Below are 21,812 nucleotides of genomic sequence, written 5' to 3'. Positions count from 1 at the left end.
CAACCACACATGCTAAAAAGAACCCAGCAACACTGCAAAGTTGACAGACTGGAATTAAGTCCTAGGGAGAAAAGTATAAGGAGGAGTACAAGTACAAGAAATATCCTTTCTACCATTTCCAATTGGTCACATTACCTCCTCAAAGGCATTTCAGCCTAGGACATGGAACAGGACTGGCTCCACACGGCAACGCACCTAAAAGTTAGGTGAGCTGTTTAATATAGAAGTAATGAAACCTTTATTAAAATGCCAATGTACTGTACAATCAGGCCTATTTATCGAATGCAGCCAGAGAACAGCTCCCACACAATGCAGTGTGTGTCTGTGGAGCACTACCCTTCGCATTGGGTTCATTTGTGACTCTAAAAGTATGAATGTGAGTGTGAAAGGTCACTAACGGCACCAGGCAGATGCACAGTGTCCAGGTCACAGCAAAAATTACAGACAACCCCAATCATTTACTCTGTCAGTCAAAACATTACTGAGTCAGAAGGTTACAAAATTACGTAATTAATCATTATATAAATCATTATGAATTTCATATTTTTTTAAAAATTCCTTATTATTCAAACTTAAAGGTGTAGTCCTATTTTTGTCAGGATTTTGTCCCAGCTGCAATCATCCAGTCCATTCAAAATTATTTTTTTTAATAAGAACTATGCAGAGTTGCATGACTCAGCAGTTTTGAGCTGTTTGCAGCTGAGGAGCATGTGCCGCAGTTTGGTTTTCTCATTTACCAAAGACATATCTTAATTACAATAACATTCAGTTTATTATCATGTAAAAAGTTTACCTTTTTATAAATTCTCTTACTAAGTTGGCAAACACAACAAATGTACCTAAAACTGACACATATGGCATCATTTAAAGTTTTAAAAGTTTTGAGAATGTGAAAAAAGCACAGTCTCTGTGTCTTAAGTCAAACGCAGGTAACCCAAGACCACATAGCACTAAGACTGTACCTGCACATGTGTTACATCATTTCCATCACTAGGTGGTGCTGTGCGCTGCTGAATTGCAGGATGGGAACCCTGAGCGTTGTCATGGCAAGTTCAAAAATACACAAGTGTTCACTATGAAAAGCTGTAACTCTGTCTTTAGTGGAGTATATAGCCCGGTGAGTGTAACTACATCCATAATAATAGTACTATATATTTTTTGATGTTTAGATTTCATTATTGTGATAGCAAAGAGTTCATAACCACCGCAGCAGGCTATGCCATAGAGTTTTTTCTTATAGAGACGTCATCAGATCAGAGTGCTTTTATATATCAGAGAATAGTGATGCAAAACTCAGTATTGTATCAAAAACTAAATTATAACTAAAAACCATGATAGAAGCTACAGGGCACCCATGACAGTATGAGGCATTATAAATACTTTATAATACATAGTTGGCACATAGTCAATACTGTAGCACATTTAAATGCATAAAATTAAACAAGAGAACATCTATTATTGACTAGCAGATCAAACATCTTACTATCTGCTGATGTGAAATCTCACTAAATAAATGCTTTGTCCTGCTTACAGCCTTCATTAGACTTTATGCATTAGAAACATATTCACCTAATAGACAATATGTTTTCATATTTATTTCTATGTACTTGCTGGCATTGGCACTCAGTGGCCTGCTTCAGAATGTGATATTATCACACTAAGGTGGTAAAACACAAACTCTATACTGTGCATGATAAGTGCAAATACTTGCTTTAAAAGAATACTCCATTACAAGTGGTAGTAGTTTTTAACTGGAGTAAAAGTGCCCGCTCTAAATGTTATATAGATCGCATTTTATTATGCATTTTAAACAGCATTGAATCTGATAACACCAGTGTCCATATGTAGTGCAGCTTTGTCCAACAGCTTCTCATAAGGTGAAAGATATGGTGAAAATAGTCATAAAACAATAGCTGCCTCTGTTGCATACAGACTTGCGCAGTTTGATTTCAACAACTGTTAATATAAACTGCGGAATTAGGTTTTTCTAAGAATGTGAATCTGCAAACTACAGATGTAAAATACAAGTACTATATACTTCCTGAATTGTACAGGACTAAAAATTAAAGTAACATAAAATAAGAAGACGCTAGCAAGTACTTAAGTACACGACTTGAGTACATTTACTTAGTTACTTAGCACCTCTGGTAGTCAAACTGCTTTGATTGCTGGCGGCGCATCATACTTTCTAAGTTGATCATAATTCATCTTCAGCTGTCAAGATGATGTCGTGGAACAGAAATATATAAGCAGTTTAATAAAGTGAAGTACAACAAAGCTGTGTACTTAAAAACACAGATGAACACAGTACAAGACCATCACTGGAGGAATCATTTACTTTTACATTTTTTCAGATGCACATTTGGACTTTTTCATTTCTCATCATTAATCCCCAAATCAGTCCGATCGTCCTCCCAGCGCAGAAGGGGCTTCGGGCTTTGACGTAGGGATCAGGTGACTCAAACTTCTCTGACGGGACACTTATAAGGGAAGTTTTGACAATTCCACTCAGTTTCCCTCCTGGTCACCGAACTTGGATTTCAACTTTGCCAGAGAAGAGGGATTCGCCCAAAGTGTCGGAGAGAGACCCCCGTGGGCCCTGTTCTTTCTCTCGGTAACTTTCCAGGTAGGTTTAAGCCATTTGTCTTTGGTTTTCTCAGGAAGAAACTTTTCTCCCTGCTCCTCCCGTTAGAAAGTCGCCGGGGACGCAGCGCTGCGCTCCACACTCCGTGAAGCGCACTTTGAAGTTTCCTTCACTTCTTAAGAAACTTTGTTTCTCCATGTGTTTGTCCATTTAAACGTTCACAAAGCTCGTGTCTACAGGAGAAATGTGTGATAAACCCTAGATAACATTATTTTTCATGTATAGCATTGACATTTGATTTTTCTGAAATGATGAGCCGAATCCTCAAACATCTTTTTCCCCCTTCACCCCAAACTTCCTGCAGCTGTTGTACTTCACCTCCACACTTTTAACTTTAGGGAAAGCTCTGTTTTATTTTGAAGGATTCCAGTTTCTGCAGTACACCAGTGACAACTATAGTGAAAAACCGACTCCAGGCAACGCGCACAGTGCTGAGAGCGTTTAGAGGGTTTTTCATTCATGTCCTGATTCGTCACTGAGGAGCAGCCTACACAGTTAAAAAGCTTAACGAGCGGGTCATTGTGCTCCAGTCTATTGTTCTGCTTTGTCTTGGTCATTTCCAGCAGACAAACTCAGTCAAGTAGAAAGTGGCGGGATATTCTCTGTCAATGACTAAGTTACTAACTAAATTTCTTTTTCTTTTTTTTTTTTTTAAATTCCCCCAGCTCCTTATTGCCTATTTATTAGTATTTAACTTTTTATGTTTGACGGTTGTAGCTGATTTGTCTAGACTGACAGTATTTTTTCCAAGTTGTAGATAAAATAAGAGCATATGCAGTGTGGATTAGACTGAAGGTTTCTGCACTATTCATTTCTACAATCATTTGGCCAAAGTTTTAATGTGTTATCTTTTTTCCTCACGGGAGCTTAGTTATTTTCATGTTCACACCCAGTCTACGATCCTTCACTAGATTCCTCACCGTCTCAACCCAAATTAGTTGACTTTACTAGACAATTGCATGTGTGAAAGTAAAACACGTTAAGTTGCATTTGCATAGAACTAAGTAGATTCAGGAGACGCATCAGGTTTAGATGATTAGTGTAAACTCAGAATGAGCCCATTTCCTTTTATTTTTCCAGTTTAAAATAGACACTTCCTTACTCAACCTAAATTACTGGCACAGCTGCTGGAGCCCTTTTGTACCCAAGTCAGTCCATCTGGAATTGCTCCCTCCAGTATCTGGTCAGCCCTGAATTCAACACTAACCTTTATGATAGTTAGCATTATTATTGTTGTTGTGAAAAGAAACAACTGTATATGAAATAAAAACACCCAGAAAAGTTTTATTATGCTTCAGCTATAGTTGTAAAGTTTTCCACTGCAAAAAACAAGGATTTTAAGTCTTAAACAATTAATCTTCATAATCTTAATATTATCAATTCATTGAACTTGCAGAATTTAATTAATTCAACACATTTTGATCAACACATTTTAAGTTCAAACACTTTAGGTCAGAACAGCTCATGTTGAAAATCTACAACTTTAATATTTGTGTTTTGCAATTGAAAGAAATGTTAGTTGATTCCGCAAAATACCAGTTTGATAGTGTTGTAAGACTGAAAACTGAAATTAAACAATTTGTGATTTATTACAGTATGACAGTGATGTTTCTCAAATACCCACTAGAGGCATTGCCCTAGGTTGCCCCCAGGTCCAGTCTAGTCCTAGAACCCCTTCAAGATCCTATTTGTTAAAATGTGCACTGAGTTGATCTAATCCACAAACTGCACAGTGTGTTTTATTCTGTATAAATACGGCTCCACAGAACACAGATACTGAGTTTGTGCAAAGTTTCAAGGCCCTGATGATCTCAGGGCTGCACAGAAAACTAGTCACCAATCAAGGTTTTCTATCTTTTATCTGTGATGCTGTTTTAATGACAGTTCAATTCAGTCTGTGGACTGAAATATGTCAGGAGAAAACTATGAACTAAGGAGTTTGATAATGGGCCGATTTTTCTGAAAGTAACCCAGTGTGGATCCACTAGTCTTCTCTGCAGGCACTGAGAAGAGAAGCTCACCACAGGCCTTACTGAGCTGATGTAACTGTGTGTCCGATCTGCCACACACACACTTATCAGATTGCATACACACTCACGCAGTATAGTGGCTTTTTCCAGCAACCTCAGTCTGAACCGCTTGGCTGACACAGCAGCACTGAGTGGACTTTATTTTATTCTCTGAGGCCTTTTGGCATTTCTGCCCAGGAGCTCAGTGTGCAGATGATCCAGCTTTGTGGCTGTTTACAACCGGGTAGACAAAGGCTTGTAGCTCAAGCAGATATTTTTTGCTTCTGCACAATAGGAGCAGCACAGATTGATAACAGTTAGTGAGGTATTCTCCCTGTTTGAAGCCTTGAGGAAGAAGTTTAGTGAAGCAGCAGTAGATTGAATCCTCTCATGTGACTGGAATAGTTTTTGCTGAGGATTGTGGACCAGGTTTGTTGCAGAGTCTGTTTATACCCAGTTTATTTTAAGATTGTAAGATTCCTATTTTTCCCATTTTGTTTTACTGACAACCTCAGAACTGCCGTGAGTCCATTATTTGACTGTTAAGGTAATTGAAAAACACTTCCCTTTAATCAAATTTCATTGAATCCTTTTAAATGTACAGGTCAGTGATGCATAAAGCGACCAAAATGTGTTTTTGTCCTTGCTCCTGATAATTGGATTAGATTGTGTTTTGCGTCACGCAGCATCTTGTCACCTCCATTAACCATGTCGTTTAATCACCGCACGGCCAAAAATACTTAACGCCAGAAATGCTGACAATGTTAATCTTCATCACCATGAAAACCTACAGTTTGAAGCTCACTGTATTGTATTCTGCCGTTCTGAGAGACTTGACACTGCTTGTACATTATTTCCACCTCAATTGTGCTCTTTTTCCCAGCAGCTACCACTTCCTGAGAATGGGCGACTGGAGTGCTTTGGGTCGCCTCCTGGACAAGGTCCAAGCCTACTCCACTGCTGGGGGAAAGGTTTGGCTGTCAGTCCTCTTCATCTTCAGGATCCTGGTCTTGGGTACTGCAGTGGAATCTGCCTGGGGAGACGAGCAGTCCGCCTTTAAATGTAACACCCAGCAGCCTGGTTGCGAGAATGTCTGCTATGACAAATCCTTCCCCATCTCCCACGTCCGCTTCTGGGTGCTGCAGATCATCTTTGTGTCGACCCCCACGCTCCTCTACCTGGCTCACGTGTTCTACCTGAACAGGAAGGAGCAGAAATTCAACAGGAAGGAGGAGGAGCTTAAGGCCGTGCAGAATGACGGAGGTGATGTTGACATCCCGCTGAAGAAAATTGAGATGAAGAAGCTAAAATATGGCATTGAGGAGCACGGTAAAGTCAAGATGAAGGGTGCTCTGCTCAGAACCTATATAGTCAGCATTTTTTTCAAGTCCATGTTTGAGGTGGGTTTCTTGGTTATCCAGTGGTACATGTACGGCTTCAGTCTTAATGCGGTCTATACCTGTGAGAGGGCCCCATGCCCACACAGGGTGGACTGTTTCCTGTCTCGTCCAACAGAGAAGACCGTCTTCATTATCTTCATGCTGGTGGTCTCACTGGTGTCTCTGCTCCTCAATGTCATCGAGCTTTTCTATGTGTTTTTTAAAAGAATCAAAGATCGTGTCAAAGGCAAACAGCCGCCCACACTCTACCCAAGTGGCGGCACCTTGAGCCCCACCCCGAAAGAACTGTCCACCACAAAGTACGCCTACTATAATGGCTGTTCCCCTCCGACCGCCCCGCTCTCACCCCTGTCCCCGCCAGGCTACAAGCTGGCCACAGGGGAGCGGGGAACCGGCTCATGCCGTAATTATCATAAGCAGGCTAATGAGCAGAACTGGGCCAACTACTCCACGGAGCAGAACCGGCTCGGCCAGAACGGGGGAGGAAGCACTATTTCAAACTCCCACGCACAAGCGTTTGACTTCCCTGACGATACCCACGAGCATAAGAAACTGTCCCCGTCAGCAGGACAAGAGCTGCAGCCACTGGCGTTGATGGATGCCAGGCCCTGCAGCAGGGCCAGCAGCCGGATGAGCAGTCGAGCCAGGCCTGACGACCTGGACGTCTAATCCCCAGTTCCTTTTCCTTCTCCTCGTCCTCCTCGTCCTCCACGTCCTCGTCCTCCTCCTCCTCCTCCTCCTCCTCCTCCTCCTCCACCTCCTCCTCCTCCTCCTCCTCCTCCTCCAACTCCTCCTACTACTCCCCCCCACATCTGCCTGGCTGGAGCCAGAGAATCAGGAAACACTCCATCACGTAGGTTTGTGAGAGGTGGGACTAACCTCAATCACTGTCTTCAACATAGAGACTCTTAGTCGATCGAAGAGACATTTAAACTTGTTTATGTAACACTGTCAAAAGGTACAAGTTCAAATATGTTTTCAATGACTTTTACCATAATGTTTTAGTGGAGCTAACCCAGCCTTAAGAGGATAGATCAGCCACAGGAATGATGCAGGAGTCTAACAGAGGTGCTACTTAGAACCAGGAGTACGCTGGTCAAAGTGACTGATATGGTTTGACTTTGCCATGGTTAACTTAAAAGAAAATCCAGTTTTATTCTCTTTTTCAAAGCTTTTGCTTTTCCCTTATTGCTGACGGCATTTCATTCACTACTGTTACAAAAGCAGTGCCTTCTTAGTTGTACCTTTTTAATATCACGAGAGGCAAATTAGCTTGCTCTGGTTCATTTGGAGTTTTTTCTTCTGCTTATCATTAAGCTTTGTGCTCTTTAATCTAATAAATACAAGTTCGGTAGAGCATGAAACCAGCCCCCATCTATACCAATTCTTCTGGAATTAAAAAAGCGAGCTGATGGCGGACGCATTAACCATCATGTGAATGTTTGGTACCGCAAACTCGAATTGTTCATGACCAGCTCCTCCAGAAGTTTTCCAAATAGAAGCAGAGACATACGTTAATATATTGCAGGAAGAAGAAGGATCACAAACACTACCATACATGTATTCCTCAAATTATATCCACAGTAAGCAAATTGTAAGTTGGTGAAGTTGACCTTTAGGATGTTTGGTAAGGTTAGGTTTCTTTTACGGTTCCGGACTTTTTACGTCAGGGAAAACTCACACTCCTTACATCTTACCTCCTCATGACAAGTTGAATCTCAACTGGTTTCTTAAACACACAGTACAGTGTGTAATAACGTGAGATAAACTTTGTGGGGACTGTGTCATGAAGCTGTAACAAAAGACCTTAACTAAAAGGGATAAGTATGAAATGTAAATATAAACACTAGGTTGTAATAAAGCTGGAATTTTCTTCACTGTGACAAGCAAGGTCACTGACACACAAACACACACACACACACACACACACACAAACACACACACACACACACGCATCTGGACTCTAGTACTAAGGCAGACTTTTGGACTGGGCCACACTGAAGCTGAATTCATGTATGAATCAACATCATTAATCCATTTTGTTCTGTTTCAACTTACATTCTAACCAATTATCCCAGTTCTCAATTCAAATTCAACATATCCGACTTACTGTCCACTGCCACCACATAAACAACGTGTTAACAATTCGGCTCATCTTTATTCTTGCGTCTTACAATAAGGATTTATGGTGAATATTTATTGCTGTAGAACACCTGCCACTAAGAGAAAGAATTGACTACTATCCGGTATCTCTTACTCAACAAAAGCATCAACTCCCCACAAGCTCTGTATTTATTGACAGTTTTCTCGAATAACTTTGTCAGTTCGGCGTGGACGGTTGTTTCCTGATAAACTTTGAATTTATGTGGTGTTATGTTTCTCAAGTTGTGGTTTCGTCTCATTTGGAGTTTGCGTGAACGGGGTGGGGTGGCGACACAGCTAACTCTGCTTTTATGTGGGTTCGATAAAGAAAGGCTTTATTACTGTCATTCATTCAGCAAGTGTGCGCTCTTTTTTTTTTTTGGTCCCCTTTTGTGGGCGCTAAAGAGAAAAAAATAGATCTTTGTTTTGCCTATTTGAGTGAATGATATATTTTTTTTGTTCTTTAGGTATTGTGTTTTTTTTTTTTCACTCAGTGTAACCATTGCTGCTTGAGAAATAGATATTTAGTACTGTAAATCAAGCTAACTGTGTCACAATAAAATGTGAGTTTTTAGAAGACTGCTTATAGAGCTGGACTAATATTTAGTCAGTTATATTAAAATGTATGCCAATGTAGCTCCACAACTCCCAAAAACTAGGATACATTTCAATTTGGTCTTCTTTTCTTTTTATTGCATTGTTGTTGTTTTTTTCCTTAATTGCCAATTGTGCATAATATTGTCGGTACTTACAGTATGTCATGGATCTTTCAGCTACAATGGCATTTGCACTGAGATCTTGGTGATAGAGATGTAATACGATGCACGGAGTAAGTGGTAAGAGTTTTCTGATACATGTTACTAATTTATTTTATAACACAGGAATCACTACAGTGCATAATATCAGACATCGGACCACTGCTTTCATTGGTTTCTTGACAGAACAGGAGCAATAGTCCTTTGTTGCGGTTATTCAGACAATGCTAATCCATGAGGATCCACTGTTGTACAGTGTAAGTGCATGATAGCGAAACAAAAACCCATTAATTGTATCTGTGAACAGCTATTTTAACCAATAAATATGTTTTTTTCTTTCTTAATGGCTCATCAACTGGTTTTATCGCAGCTCTCCAGCTTCGACACCACAACGGTTGGAATGAACCACAAATCAGCAAAACAGGGTCAATTCACACTGACTTGTAGCTTCATGAGCACTGTCACAGGTTATGCGGCATTTAGTTCACCAAAAATTGTTTACAAATGTTACATCCACGTGCTGGCCTGCATATTTCTGTGAATTGCTGCAGCAGATTGGTTCCTACTTTTTGTCTAATATTGATCAGGATTTAATACAAATTTAAAGCCAATTTGAATTTGTTCATTTAAATATTTATTGGGGGAAAATTATTATTATTTTTTTTGTTCTTTCTGCCACAGCAGATCATTGTCCACATGTTGATTTGGCACAGTTTTTAATGCCGGACGCCCATCCTGACGCAACCCTCCCCAATTTCTACCAGGCTTGGACCAGCACTGCAAAGCTGGGGGGGGGAATGGGCTTTTAGGGCTTCAGTGTCTCGCCCAGGGACACTTTGACATATATAGATAGGGCCGGGGATTGAACCACTCACCCTGTGGTCTGTGGACGACTGCCTTTACCAACTGAGCTACAGCCGCCCCATTATTGGGGGGAAATGGTATTTAGCAATATTTGTGACATAAGTGATTAATTAAATGCTCATAACTGTCGCTTCATCTTTTTTTACTTCACATAAATAATAATGTGACATGTAACATAACATATAACCAGCACTTTTCAGGTCTAGTTTCACTAAACTTTACTGAACTTCTGACACCTTGTCATGTATTATTTATTCAACTCATATTCTCAGTTTGGCAGCAGTTAAGCATATTTCACATTAAAGAGAATAAAGCATGTTAAGCCCTGGCAGGACAGTTGAACTGATAGTCAACGGATCTAAACAATCTCCAACCATGTCTGACGTCTTTGTGGGCTGCTGTTTGTAGGTGGGGTGCACTGCATTCTTTGTGCGCGATACCACACTCTGCTGTGACTGCTAGGTTGGTATCTGCCACATTATGCTAAAGAGTGACATACTTCTCAGTGGGCTGTAAAAATTCAAGTTACACTAGGATCTACAAGTGCGGGGGGCCATAATTCACAGCCCTTGCTAACATGAGGGTTCAACAATCTGATCTAAATAAATTAAATTAAATTAAAAAAATAAATTTTCTTTGTTTTTCCCTGGACAATGGTTCCCTGCCGAGTTGTAATGGAACAATATGAGAAAACAATGCAGCACTTTTGAAAGATAATGCAAGTAATTGTAATTTTATGCCTAGATGGAGGAATGTGGCAGTTGCCCCCCAGTAACTTAAATAGGAAGCATGTCTTCAAGGAATCTCTTAAAGACCTGTATAAACAGGAGACATGGTTACGGCAAGTAAGACCAGTGTTAGTGTTCAACTGACTGCTGTTCAGAGACAGACTTGAAAAATTGTGAACCTGTTCTTTAAAACAAAAACATTGCACATATGAGCTTTTGCCATTACATTACTCACACTAAATTCCAAACTGCTGTCACTAGTAACCTGGGCTGTACTATTCTAGCTCTCTTTGTTTTAATTAAGATAATATCATATTTGGTGCACTTGGAATTCATCCATAATGTTTTCTGACTTAAGTGTTGTAACATTTATGAAGCATTGCATCATATGCTTAAAACAGAAACGAATCACATCCTAGTGAGGCCTTTTGCACGACTCGTACACCAAGACATCCAGATAGAGCAGAGTGAGAGGGCTGTGCAGGTACTCAGTCCTACAGTGTACTGTAGCTTTGATAAAAGCTTCCGAGAGAAGCAGTTAAATGTCCTAAAATGCGAGGACACGGCTCTGTCTCGCTTCTCCAACTTTCCTATGTAATCTTTTTCCACATCACTAAATCAAACCACATGAGTGCAGAGAGGCAAGTTGCAGTTTGAAGACCACATGTGGTTCAGCGATAGAGGAAAGGAGGAGTATTGCTTCAAATCACAATTAACATTTTTATTCATTATAAAGTGAGCTGATAAAAAAAAAAAAAATCTAAACATTTTACATTAGATGAAGTCCAGAGAGAAGTAAGTAAGATTTTCTACTCCTGCAGCAGAGTTGTACCTAAGTCTCTTTACTCAAGAACCGTTCCTATTTGAGGTATTTGTACTTTGCTTAAGTATTTCCACTTCATGTTACGTTTAATTTAAAAGTCAGAGGGAAACAATAGAGGTTTTCAATCTACTACATTTGACAGCTGCAGTGTGTGTGTGAGTGTGTTTAATGCTCAGGTTAGATTAAGGGTAAACACACAGAATTGACTGAGAAATGACCATTTCACTGCAATTTAAGCATGAAATTTCATTTCTGACCTTGGAGTTATACTTGCAGGCTCTGTTCAACACAAGGTCCCTGGCTAATCCACTGAGTTAAGATTCGCTCATATCTGTAAGCCGGAGTCTTTTTATCCGTCTATGAGTCAGGCCTGAGTTCATGCAGTGATTCTATAGTTTAGGTTTAGGAAAACGGTGGCCGTGTCTAAATGGGGTGTCTCACTGTGTATATTACCAACGATTGTAGTGTGAAGAATGAATAAGCACTGTTTACCTGGCTGCCATTGTTATCACATCCATCTACTGAAGGTTTGCAGTTTGACATGTCTGACAAACACACAACCACAAAAGTCAATGCGTGTACATTTTAAATACGCAATGACTGCACAATAGTCACATTGTGTGCAGTTGCGAAAGTGCAAATATAAGTGCTACTGTAATATTACCCGAAATGTTATGTAAATTTACAAAAAATAGAAATGCAGAAGAAAATAAAAATCATGAAATTCTTCAGTTCACTAGTGTTCAGAAAGCGTAACAAGAGTAAACTTAAATCTATGGGGAAATTACAATAAAAACTACTTAAAATGCATCATGGTTACTTAAATGTATTTTTTTAATCAGATAAACATTTTACCTACAGTACTTGTGCATCTCAAGCTGCTGCTCACAGGATTAGGCCTAATCATTGCTGTTTAGATTTGCCAATAATAGGAACTATCCAATGAACTCATCAATTAATTGTATAACAGTCAAGCCGCAATGTCACTTGAATTAATTGTAGGTTTGAAATTAAGCAGTTTGATGAAATGAATTTCTGGGCTGAAAGACAACATCGTTTCCAATGAGCTTAAAGGTGCATGTGATACAAAGTGAAATACGTTTGATTAGAAGAAACCTCACTGCCCAATCACTATCGCTAAGATAAGAATGTTGCAGCATAACCTTGGGTGCACAGTAGGTTTATGTTCAGAACAAGGTTAGGAAGTCCCTCTGCAGCACCTTTGTCTTTGTAAGAGCAAGAAAATGTTTAATCAGGGTTTAACATTGGTATGAAATTTAAACTAACCAGAACTATAGTAGTTATGTGTTTTAAAAACATGCTAAATTATGCAACAGATGTGATTATGCCACAATGTTATTATATTAGTGACTATATATATATATATCATACATATATGTCATATATCATATATGACTGGGCTTTCAGGATGTGCTGCTCAAGCACTTTGAAAAAGACAAACAGGCAATGTTGAGAGGTTTTAGATCCAGTTGGTTGGCAAAGGAAACTTAATTCAACAGGTTGAAGGACACATCATGTTTACAGCTCTCAAGCATTTGAACATGGGGGCCTCATAGAAACATTGTGGCCAAAAAGCTGTACCTTCAACGTGGAAACAAGGGAGTCAACTATGCACAGAAACATGGAACTGGGGTGCAGAAAAATGGCAGCAGGTTCTCTGTCCTTTAAGCTTATCCCCTGAGTTCAGGGTCACCACAGCGGATCATTGCCCGCATCTTGATTTGGCACAGTTTTTATGCCAGATGCCCTTCCCGACAGAAGCCTCCCCGATTTCTACCGGCCCTGAGAAATTATAACCTTGTAAAAGTAGAAAATCATAGCAGAGAGCTGGTGCATTGGATTGGAATAAATTGCACAGGTGGTCATAATGTTATTGTTATTTTTTGGTTTCACCTAAGGGCCCACATACCTGGTTAGCATCAAAGAACAGCACTAAAACAGTAGAATTAATGACCAAATTAAACAATTAAAAGCCGATCAATACAAATCAATACTCAGCGATACTGTCACACGTGGGACTTCCTGTACATGGAACCATTAATCCACTAAAATCCTGTGTTTGTACTGGGAGTAGAAATAGTGAAACATTTGGAAAGTATGACTCATGATCAATAAACTCGAAATGCTCTCACACAAACAAACTTATGTTTGGAAGTTATTGCTTCAGAAGCTCTGAGATTAGTCAAAGTTTACTATACTCAGTGTGTCCAGCTCTTCCTCTGTCTCCCCGTCTCTCCATTCACTTCCATTATGTCCTCCAGATTCTCTTCCTGTCAACACGCTTTCCATCTGTCCCTCTGCCTTCTCATACCACGCAGCCTGCCTCTCCTCATGCAGCCCAAAACCTCAGCCACTGTCACAAAAAAGCCACTGCAAGCCTCATTTAACGGGCATGTGAGATTAATTTTGTTCTGCTTTATTTTTAGTGTGAATTCTGAACTTGCAGATTTCCTGAATAGCTGTGGTTGGTTGCACGCTTTTCTCCTGCTCCTGACCTACAGGAAGGACATCCTCTTATTGGGGAGGTGAGGGAGAGATTTCCACGAGACCCCTAAGCTCAGAGAAGAAATTAAAAACGTAGTGATCTTTGGCCACAATTCACCTGAGAAATATATTAGTCAGAAACTACAAATGACATCATCTTTTGCATCAATATTACTACATCAAGAAGCATTGAAGAGACAGAGAGGAATTATGTGCACCTGAAGCTACGTCCACCACAGAAGTAATTCAGTTCATGCAATCTTACATTGCTGCACACACCTGTCTTGGGTGACTGGCCACCTGTGTGTAGAGATTTTTAATCATGGTAGAGAAAAACATGTTGTACTTCACTTTGATCATCAACTCTTTAATATAAAAATTATCCATCCAAATTATTGTTATACAGAAAACCAGAGCATTTATATGTATTTGTCTACAGGCACCGACTTAGTTGCTCCCGGTGAGCGTTGGCCAGCTGCATAGCAGCTCCCCCATCGGTGTATGAGTGTGTGTGTGTGATTGTGAGTGTGAATGGGTGAATAAGAAGCAGTGTAAAGCGCTTTGAGTGCCAATAGGTAGAAAAGTGCTATATAAGTGCAGAACATTTACCATTTATTTCAGCGGGCCCGGTGGCATCTATGTCTATATGTACTAACTTGTGATTATCCAGAGGCCTCTATAGTTACAGCTTGTATATCGTTGTACAAGATCTACGATACAGGATCTGTCTTCAGCAACCAGATGTTAGAAGACATTAACGGCTCTAGTTGACATTGGAGAAGTGAATCAGTTCCATTTCATTAAACTTTATATTTCTGCCAAGGTTAAGCATCTAAAACATGGGGTTAAGCTGAGACAGTTATCATGGTTAGGGTGTGAAACGTGATCATCGTTGGCACTAAACTCGCCGCAACACATTCACCGCAGAAAATGGCCAAATATTTCTAATTGGAGAATCTAATTAAAGCAAAACCTTTTTCTGGTGATCGGAAATCTTTTCTTGAAAGATACAATAGTGCCACCACAAGCCTCAACCTCTTTCCATTCTCCCTGCTCTGTTACCCTTGGCCACCATCTACTCGTTGCTGCAGGTATGAGAATACGAAAATGCTCAAAAATGTATCAATCAAGTAGAAAGAAGCGGGGTTGTCTGTTTTTTCCATGAGTGTAGACCCATGTGTAAATGATGCTCCTATTTGCATAATGTTAACATTTTAGTTTTACGTTTTGTTTTTTGAAATGTTAAAACCACATTTCTGGTTTCCAGTGGTATTTTCCAGTCCCTGTTATTTTCCTCCGGTGGGTTTCCATCTGAGTTCAGTTGGTCCTCATCACCTGTATCGTCAGGATGTCCAGCTGACTATTACCAGTCATACCGGCTTAATGAAACACGTGCTGTTAGTTAGTACAACATCCACAGTGTGCGTGTGTGCGTGTGTGTGCGTGTGTGCGTGTGAATTTATTGTGTTGGAAAATGGCTTAAACTGCATTAAGAGGCTAAAGTGAACGATAATGACACTTAAGTCTGAACACAAGACTTTTTGTAGCAGAAGAGGAAATGATGGAAACGGGCAGACGTTTAGTTAGAGGAGGTTCGTACCCATAGTTTCAGGGTCACCAAAGCAGCTCATACAAAGTAACTGTCCAACAGCGACGGTTTTTCCGTTCACCTGTATGCAAACAAAATAACCTATTGTGTCACTGGCTGACTTAGGACTGGGAAACTTGGAACAAATGTTCTTTGTTACAGAATGCCATGATGATTTATGAGGGAGAGCTCAGGTGTTTGGCACAAGTTTCTGCTTCTGTGATACCTGCTTAAGATTTCCAAGCTGACTGAGACAGTCCGTCCTTGTGGCGTATGTTTAAATCTCCCATGGTTTGCTATCAGTGCAGTGTTCAGTGAGCTTCATACTCAAGTTAGTTACATGTGCTATAATATATTTTGCATAGTTATCTAGTTAGCAAAGTTCTTATGAGTGTCAGTGTCAGACACTGTAAAAAATAGACTTAGATTGATGTATATCATATGTATTTACAGCTGGATTGATTCAAATGGAAGGGAATCTGTTCCCTCAGATGCATGAGACAGATGATCCTCAGCTGGAACTCTTTACGTATAGACAGAAATGATGCTCGAGTCGTGTTTACCTGCAGGCACAAAGCTTATGATGGCACAGAGTCTGGGACTCAATTGGGCATTAAATTGCACTTTTATTAAAACCTGCTCTGCTCTTCTGTTCAGTTTTTCCTCCTTCAGCTCGATGTTTTTTCATCTCTGCAGTTTGATGTGTACAACCAAATACCACTTTTAAAATGTAAATGATAAAGATTAGTCTTGTCAGTCAACAGTTATATTTGTGCATAAAGGGGTTACGATGCCTGCTGTAGGTGAGCGTTCACCACACTTTGTTGTTCTGCTGGTTATGCAGATACCACATGAAGAGTTAACTGCTTAGATTTTAATGTTGCTAGTACAACTTAAAGTTTGGTATGAGAGTTTGCATCTCTCTGGAAAAATCCATCCAATTCATCCATTATCTGCTTATCCTGTTAGAGTCATTGGAGCTTATCCCAGCTGTCATTGGGTGAGAGGTAGGGTCCACCTTGGAGAGGTTGCCAGTCTATCTCAGGGCCACAGAGAGACATACACGTATGATATATTAGATTAAAAATAAATACTTTATTCATTTCTTAGCAAGTATCTTTTGTACTAGCCTAAAGTGCATTTTTTTTTTTTTTGGCCATTTAAAAATATGGGGCTGCACAACTTTGCACCCAACTGCATGCTATGCTGAACAAAACCTGAGCTGAGATCAGCTAAGACTGTTCGGAATGAAGCGTGATTTATGTTGATCGTATGTTCAGTCTGGGCTCAGAACATCTTGTTATATCCAAGTGATGGAAGCAAAGCAGAGGATAGTGACACTGCTTCCGATTAATTGTGCAAAATCTACAAATATATACAGCAAACACTTAGATAGAGTTTAGATGTTGTACATATGCTGTCATGCACTTGGAATTTATTAATGTCACTTATTCAGTAACCTGTTAATGTTTAACAGTGGTTTAGTTTTTTTATTGTTTCTGTGTTCAAGGTTTTTGTTGTTGCAAAGTACTTGTTAAATCCACATGTGCTTTTATTCATATTTTGGGTAGGGTCAGCACATCTGTGTGTTTTCTTCTCTGGAATGTTCAGTGACAGTATTTGTCAGAAGCCCAATAGTCAAAACAGTTTGTTATAAGGCTTAAGGTTATAAAGACTGAAGATTTACTCGCTCTGTCACAAAACTTTTCCAAAATGATTTTCTTCTGGCTTTCTCCTCGTCCTCCGTTCCTTCACCCTCCTCTCGGCCCGCTGGCCTCTGTGTTTGAAGCAACAAAGACTTTGACACATACTTAAAGTTCATGCCAAATGCTGAATGCTTTTATAAAGGTTCTAAAACAAACACCCTCTCAGCCCAAAAGTACGTGTTCAGTTTCCTTTGTTGTTTGCTATTAATGCATCAATTACAGTTGATTATTAACACTCCTCATTATAAAGCAGCCTGTTAGTGCAAATGGAAGCCAGTCGGCTCAGACTGTTAAACAGGGTGATATAATTCATGAGCTGCTCATGGTTCCATGATTTCCATGTTTCCAACTGTTTGATTGTAGCCCTACTTTTTCGCAGTGATGGAGGTCGTTTGCTCAACTGAAACTGTCTACTACAGTCAATATTACATGTAGGTAAACTCACAGAGGTTGGGATTTTCTTCTAAAATGTGATGAATCGAACATCTGTGATTTTTTTCACTCGATTGAAACTTTATTTTTTAGACAAAACTACAGAGAAAGGTTTTTCAGTTTCTTTCAGCACCAACTTTATTGTATTTTTGCAAAAATAAGCAATTTGAAAATGTTCTGTCTGAAACACACTCATGGAAAGTTGGGACGGAGACATGTGTTACGTCACCTCTTCTCTAATTGTGGTCATTTTTTTAGAAAAATCATATATTAAACGATCAGTAAAAGCAATGGTGAATTGTGTAGACTCCTGTGGAGTCTCTGTCAGTCTCTTACCTGGATTAGCTTGTTCGTCTGGGCTGTAAGCCTCTGTTGACAAACCAGACACATCGCTCAACTCAATGACATATTTCTTCACACCAACGCACTTGGCTGTGAATGTTTTACAGTGCGTTGTGCGTGGAAAGATGCAGCCACTTTTTTCTGGCAATGTTAATGTGACAACAGTTTTTGTTAAAATTTTAAAGTACTCATGAACCCATGTGACAGTTATCATCACAACAGCACGGCAAAGTCTCTGAGTATTTTGTTAGTGGACTGTAGATGGCATAAGACCTTTGCAATTCTTTGCAAACTTGGGCTGAGAATTTTTTTAATTGTCAAGTTAACAGTTTTCTCCTGAAGTTGAGAAAGTAAAGCAATAAGTGATGAGCCATGATGCAAACACTGAGCATTTGGTCGATGCTCCTTTTATACTGTGTCATGACATCCTCACCTCATGTTACCGATTAACCTGCTTAACTTGGAGTACGTCCACATTCTATCATACACATTTGCTTTTCCTATAATTACAAAATACAACAAAGTTGGTCATTGAGACCACTGAACTTTTTTTTTCAAATAAACTTAAGTGGCTAAATAAATATAAGCTTTTAGTTTAAGTTTAGAAAAAGTCCCAACTTTTTAAAAAATGGGGTTTATATTATTATATACTTACTTATTATTATATATATACTGCATTGCTGCAAGAGCATTACGTTGCAGTTGGAGCTGATTTTAAGTGCATTGTGCATCGAAGTACTTATACACATACCAGTGCACCAAAATCCATGAATCTGCATAATCTGTCAAATAAAAATCTTAATCTTAATCCATTGCTCTAACTCTCAGATAATGTACTGGTGTAAGAAGTATGATATGTCCTTTTGAAATGTAGTGGAAATCAAGTATAGTTCAGTATCGAAATAAAAACAGTACTTGTACTTCAGTCCATCCTATACTGTAGACTGTTACACCACTCATTAATAACCACTTAGAGCTAACGTTGGACCTCCCTCCCCTGACAGTTTAAGACCTGTGACACACCAAACCATTATCAAAGAAGCACGTTGAACACACCACAAAACCAACAGCTGATGGGCAGGTAGTGCTACTGCTAAGAGAAAGCAGAAAACCTGGGACTGTGCATGTACAAATTATAATCAAAGTAGTGATGAATGTTTATCACTACTTAGAAGTATACGTCTGATAAGAAGTTACAAATGCACTGAGTCACTAAGCTAAGCAGCCAATCTCAGTGATGATGCTGACGCAACATGCTGAGGTGGCTAAAAATCTACAGACTGGGGTCTGACTAGTGCGGACACTGCAGGACACGGATGCTGAACGGTGGCCGACAGCAGACAACTGGCTCGGTGTAACATTCACACCTTGATGTGCTGATAGACTCATGAACACAGCAAACCCAAAGGGTGAAGACCTGGTTAAAGTTGTGCTTCGTCACTCACCCATCACATGACCTCCTCCCAACAAGGACTTGCTCATGTCATATTTGCTCGAACTGCCAATTTAGCACACAGTTTGCTTGATAAAAACAAAGCTGGCCGTAACTAAGCTTTGTGCTGTAGAGTCTAAGTCACCTCTTAGAGAATGAATACTGAGAGGATAAGTAGCGTCTCTCTGGAATTCAGAGGTGGAAGAGCAACAGGAAGTCCTTTTGGCTCCTCATTTGTTTACATCAGCCAGGCCGGGCTTTGAACTAAGTTACATTCAGCTTCTGTGACACTTCAGAAATATTTCAGCTTCAGTATAAAAACCCACAGACTGCTGAGCATTGCAAATGGACATAAAATGTAAAAGCAGCAAAAAAATAAAAAAATAAAAAATACAATTTAAAACATCGGCCTGTTAACACCCAAAACAGAGACACTATTAAAATAACCACTGTGTTCATTTTAACATCAACATGTCTTTGTCCAAATAAGTATGAAGCCTCAGAGTAAACTTTAACTAATGAGAGAATGTTGGACGTACGTTGTATTTCTCTCACACACCAGTGATTTTGTGAGGCTTTCTGAAATTAACACCACATGTTGTGTTTCCTTCACTTTCTAGAAAAGTTAAAAGAGAAAGTGACTTTTTCATGCTTTCCACCATCTGCCATTCTCAGACACTATTTTTTTTTTTTCATGTTTGAGTTTCGGCCTTATACTGTTTCCTATTCTAAAACAAAACTTGTTTACAGCTGCTGCGGAGCCAACATCACTATTGGAAACATGTTGGAAAGAACAGAGAGAGACAGGCAGGCGACATGTAGAAGTCACACAGACCTCCAACCTGGTTTTGTGATTTGAAGCTGCACTTTATTAAAGCTGTGGTGAAATATTTATGTGCTTCTTTAATTAGTGAGAGCCTCTGTTTCAACAAAGCAAACCTCTCTTCTCCTCATGACATAGAGAGTGGACTCAGCAAGACGCTGAGGCATTTATCAGAGCGAGAACGGTGGACAGCAGGAGGCCTGGAGGCTTCCTGCATTCTGCTTCCTCAGTTACCATCGCCAAACACCCAGTGGTATTACTGACACAGCCTTGATGCTGTTTTTGTCAAGTCCACGTTTTTTTTTGTGCCTGATTGGTAGTTTCCTGGCTCCATATAAACTCTCATTTATGCCAAGTTGGGTGGGGTGGTGTTGCTGAGGTTGTGTTTATGCAGATCAGGCAGCTCAGTGTAATTTTAGTATGACACCGTGCTCGGGCATCGCAAACGCAAGCCCAAAACCAGTTTATGTGGTTATAGTTGGCAGCGGACTGGTCACACAAACCGACCGCTACAAAATCACATAAACTCATTCTATATATGTCAGAGTTTGTCCACGACTGGATGTCTTCAGACAATCACCTTTAGCCATCATACATCCGCTCAAGTTCCAACCATCTGAATACACCTCCGTGCCCCCAAGTGTGAGCGAGCCTGTGGGATGTTGTTAATGTGACGGAGCAGCAACAGGAAATAAGGGGTTAATATTAGAAATGTACGAAAATGTGACCACTATCAGCAACGCGTGTATGTTTTTTCAAGTCTCAGCGGTCTGGAAATTTGTGTCCTCGGTGAGTATGTCAGCACCCAGATCTGTGTAATTAGAGTGATCATGTCGACCTTCCTGTGACTAGTTACTGGTCACATGTTAAGCTGCTTGTAGCTGGGGAGCTAACCCCGCTAGCATCAAATGAGTTTTATGTAAATGGTCAATAACTCTACCAGCGACTTTAAAGACACGGCAATCAAACTATGAAGCACAATACTAGTTTTGAAGGGGATCATAACCAGCCTTGTATTTATTGGATGTTTATCCTTGGTGAGACAGCCCAGGATCCATGTGTGTGGCTAAGTTACATCGGGCATCCTTTTTCCTACAGATAAATATTTTAGTGATAAGCAAACGTTGGTGCAGTGACATGGAAACCAATTACACGGCGTTAATTTCTGGTGGATTAGCTACTGTACATTGTAATGTGGATGATTTCTGCCATTAACTTGTTTCTGTTTGTTTAACCGGTAAACAGTCAAACTGATTTGAAATCGGGATTCTTTTTGGAAAGCTAGGCAACCATGCTTTTTTAACTCTGCAAGAATATTTCAAGCTAATTTAAGGTTAGAAAATAGAAAAGTCCTTCTCTTGAGCCACTGTTTGGTTTGTCAGCTCTGGACTGTAGAAATATGCTTCCACAAAATTGCATGAAAAGGGGACGACAGAGCAACAAAGTATAATTACATTATAGACAGTCATCTTCCATGTGCCACTAACAGATAAAAGCTATCACCCAAAGGTACAAATCCTCCTCTATGCCAAGAAAAGTACTGAGCACACAAACACACCTGAGACAAGAATATCTTTTATAAGGGAAAAGTAAACCAACACACCGAGCGAGAGACAAGC

General features: G+C 39.8%; 1 protein-coding gene across 2 annotated transcripts; it reads left to right on the top strand.

Annotated features, from left to right (window-relative positions):
- Positions 1–2,467: 2,467 nt before the first annotated feature.
- Positions 2,468–9,294, top strand: gja1b (gap junction protein alpha 1b). 2 transcript variants are annotated; one of them, XM_067482004.1, is made up of 2 exons: positions 2,468–2,626; positions 5,540–9,294. In XM_067482004.1, the coding sequence occupies exon 2, from the start codon at positions 5,556–5,558 to the stop codon at positions 6,720–6,722; it is 1,167 nt and encodes a 388-aa protein (XP_067338105.1). In that variant the 5' UTR covers positions 2,468–2,626; positions 5,540–5,555; the 3' UTR covers positions 6,723–9,294. The 2 variants fall into 2 exon arrangements, with proteins under 2 accessions (XP_067338105.1, XP_067338106.1); XM_067482005.1 differs by having other exon boundaries at positions 2,472–2,626; positions 5,537–9,294.
- Positions 9,295–21,812: the final 12,518 nt, after the last annotated feature.

This window comes from Channa argus, chromosome 17, assembly GCF_033026475.1.
Source record: "Channa argus isolate prfri chromosome 17, Channa argus male v1.0, whole genome shotgun sequence".
Lineage (NCBI taxonomy): Eukaryota > Metazoa > Chordata > Actinopteri > Anabantiformes > Channidae > Channa > Channa argus.
Note: the sequence above shows the minus strand (reverse complement) of the source record. Positions and strands in the feature narration are given on the sequence as shown.

Bases quoted from the DNA above. Each gene is read 5' to 3' on its own strand.
- gja1b (XM_067482004.1), top strand. From the start codon at position 5,556: ATGGGCGACTGGAGTGCTTTGGGTCGCCTCCTGGACAAGGTCCAAGCC.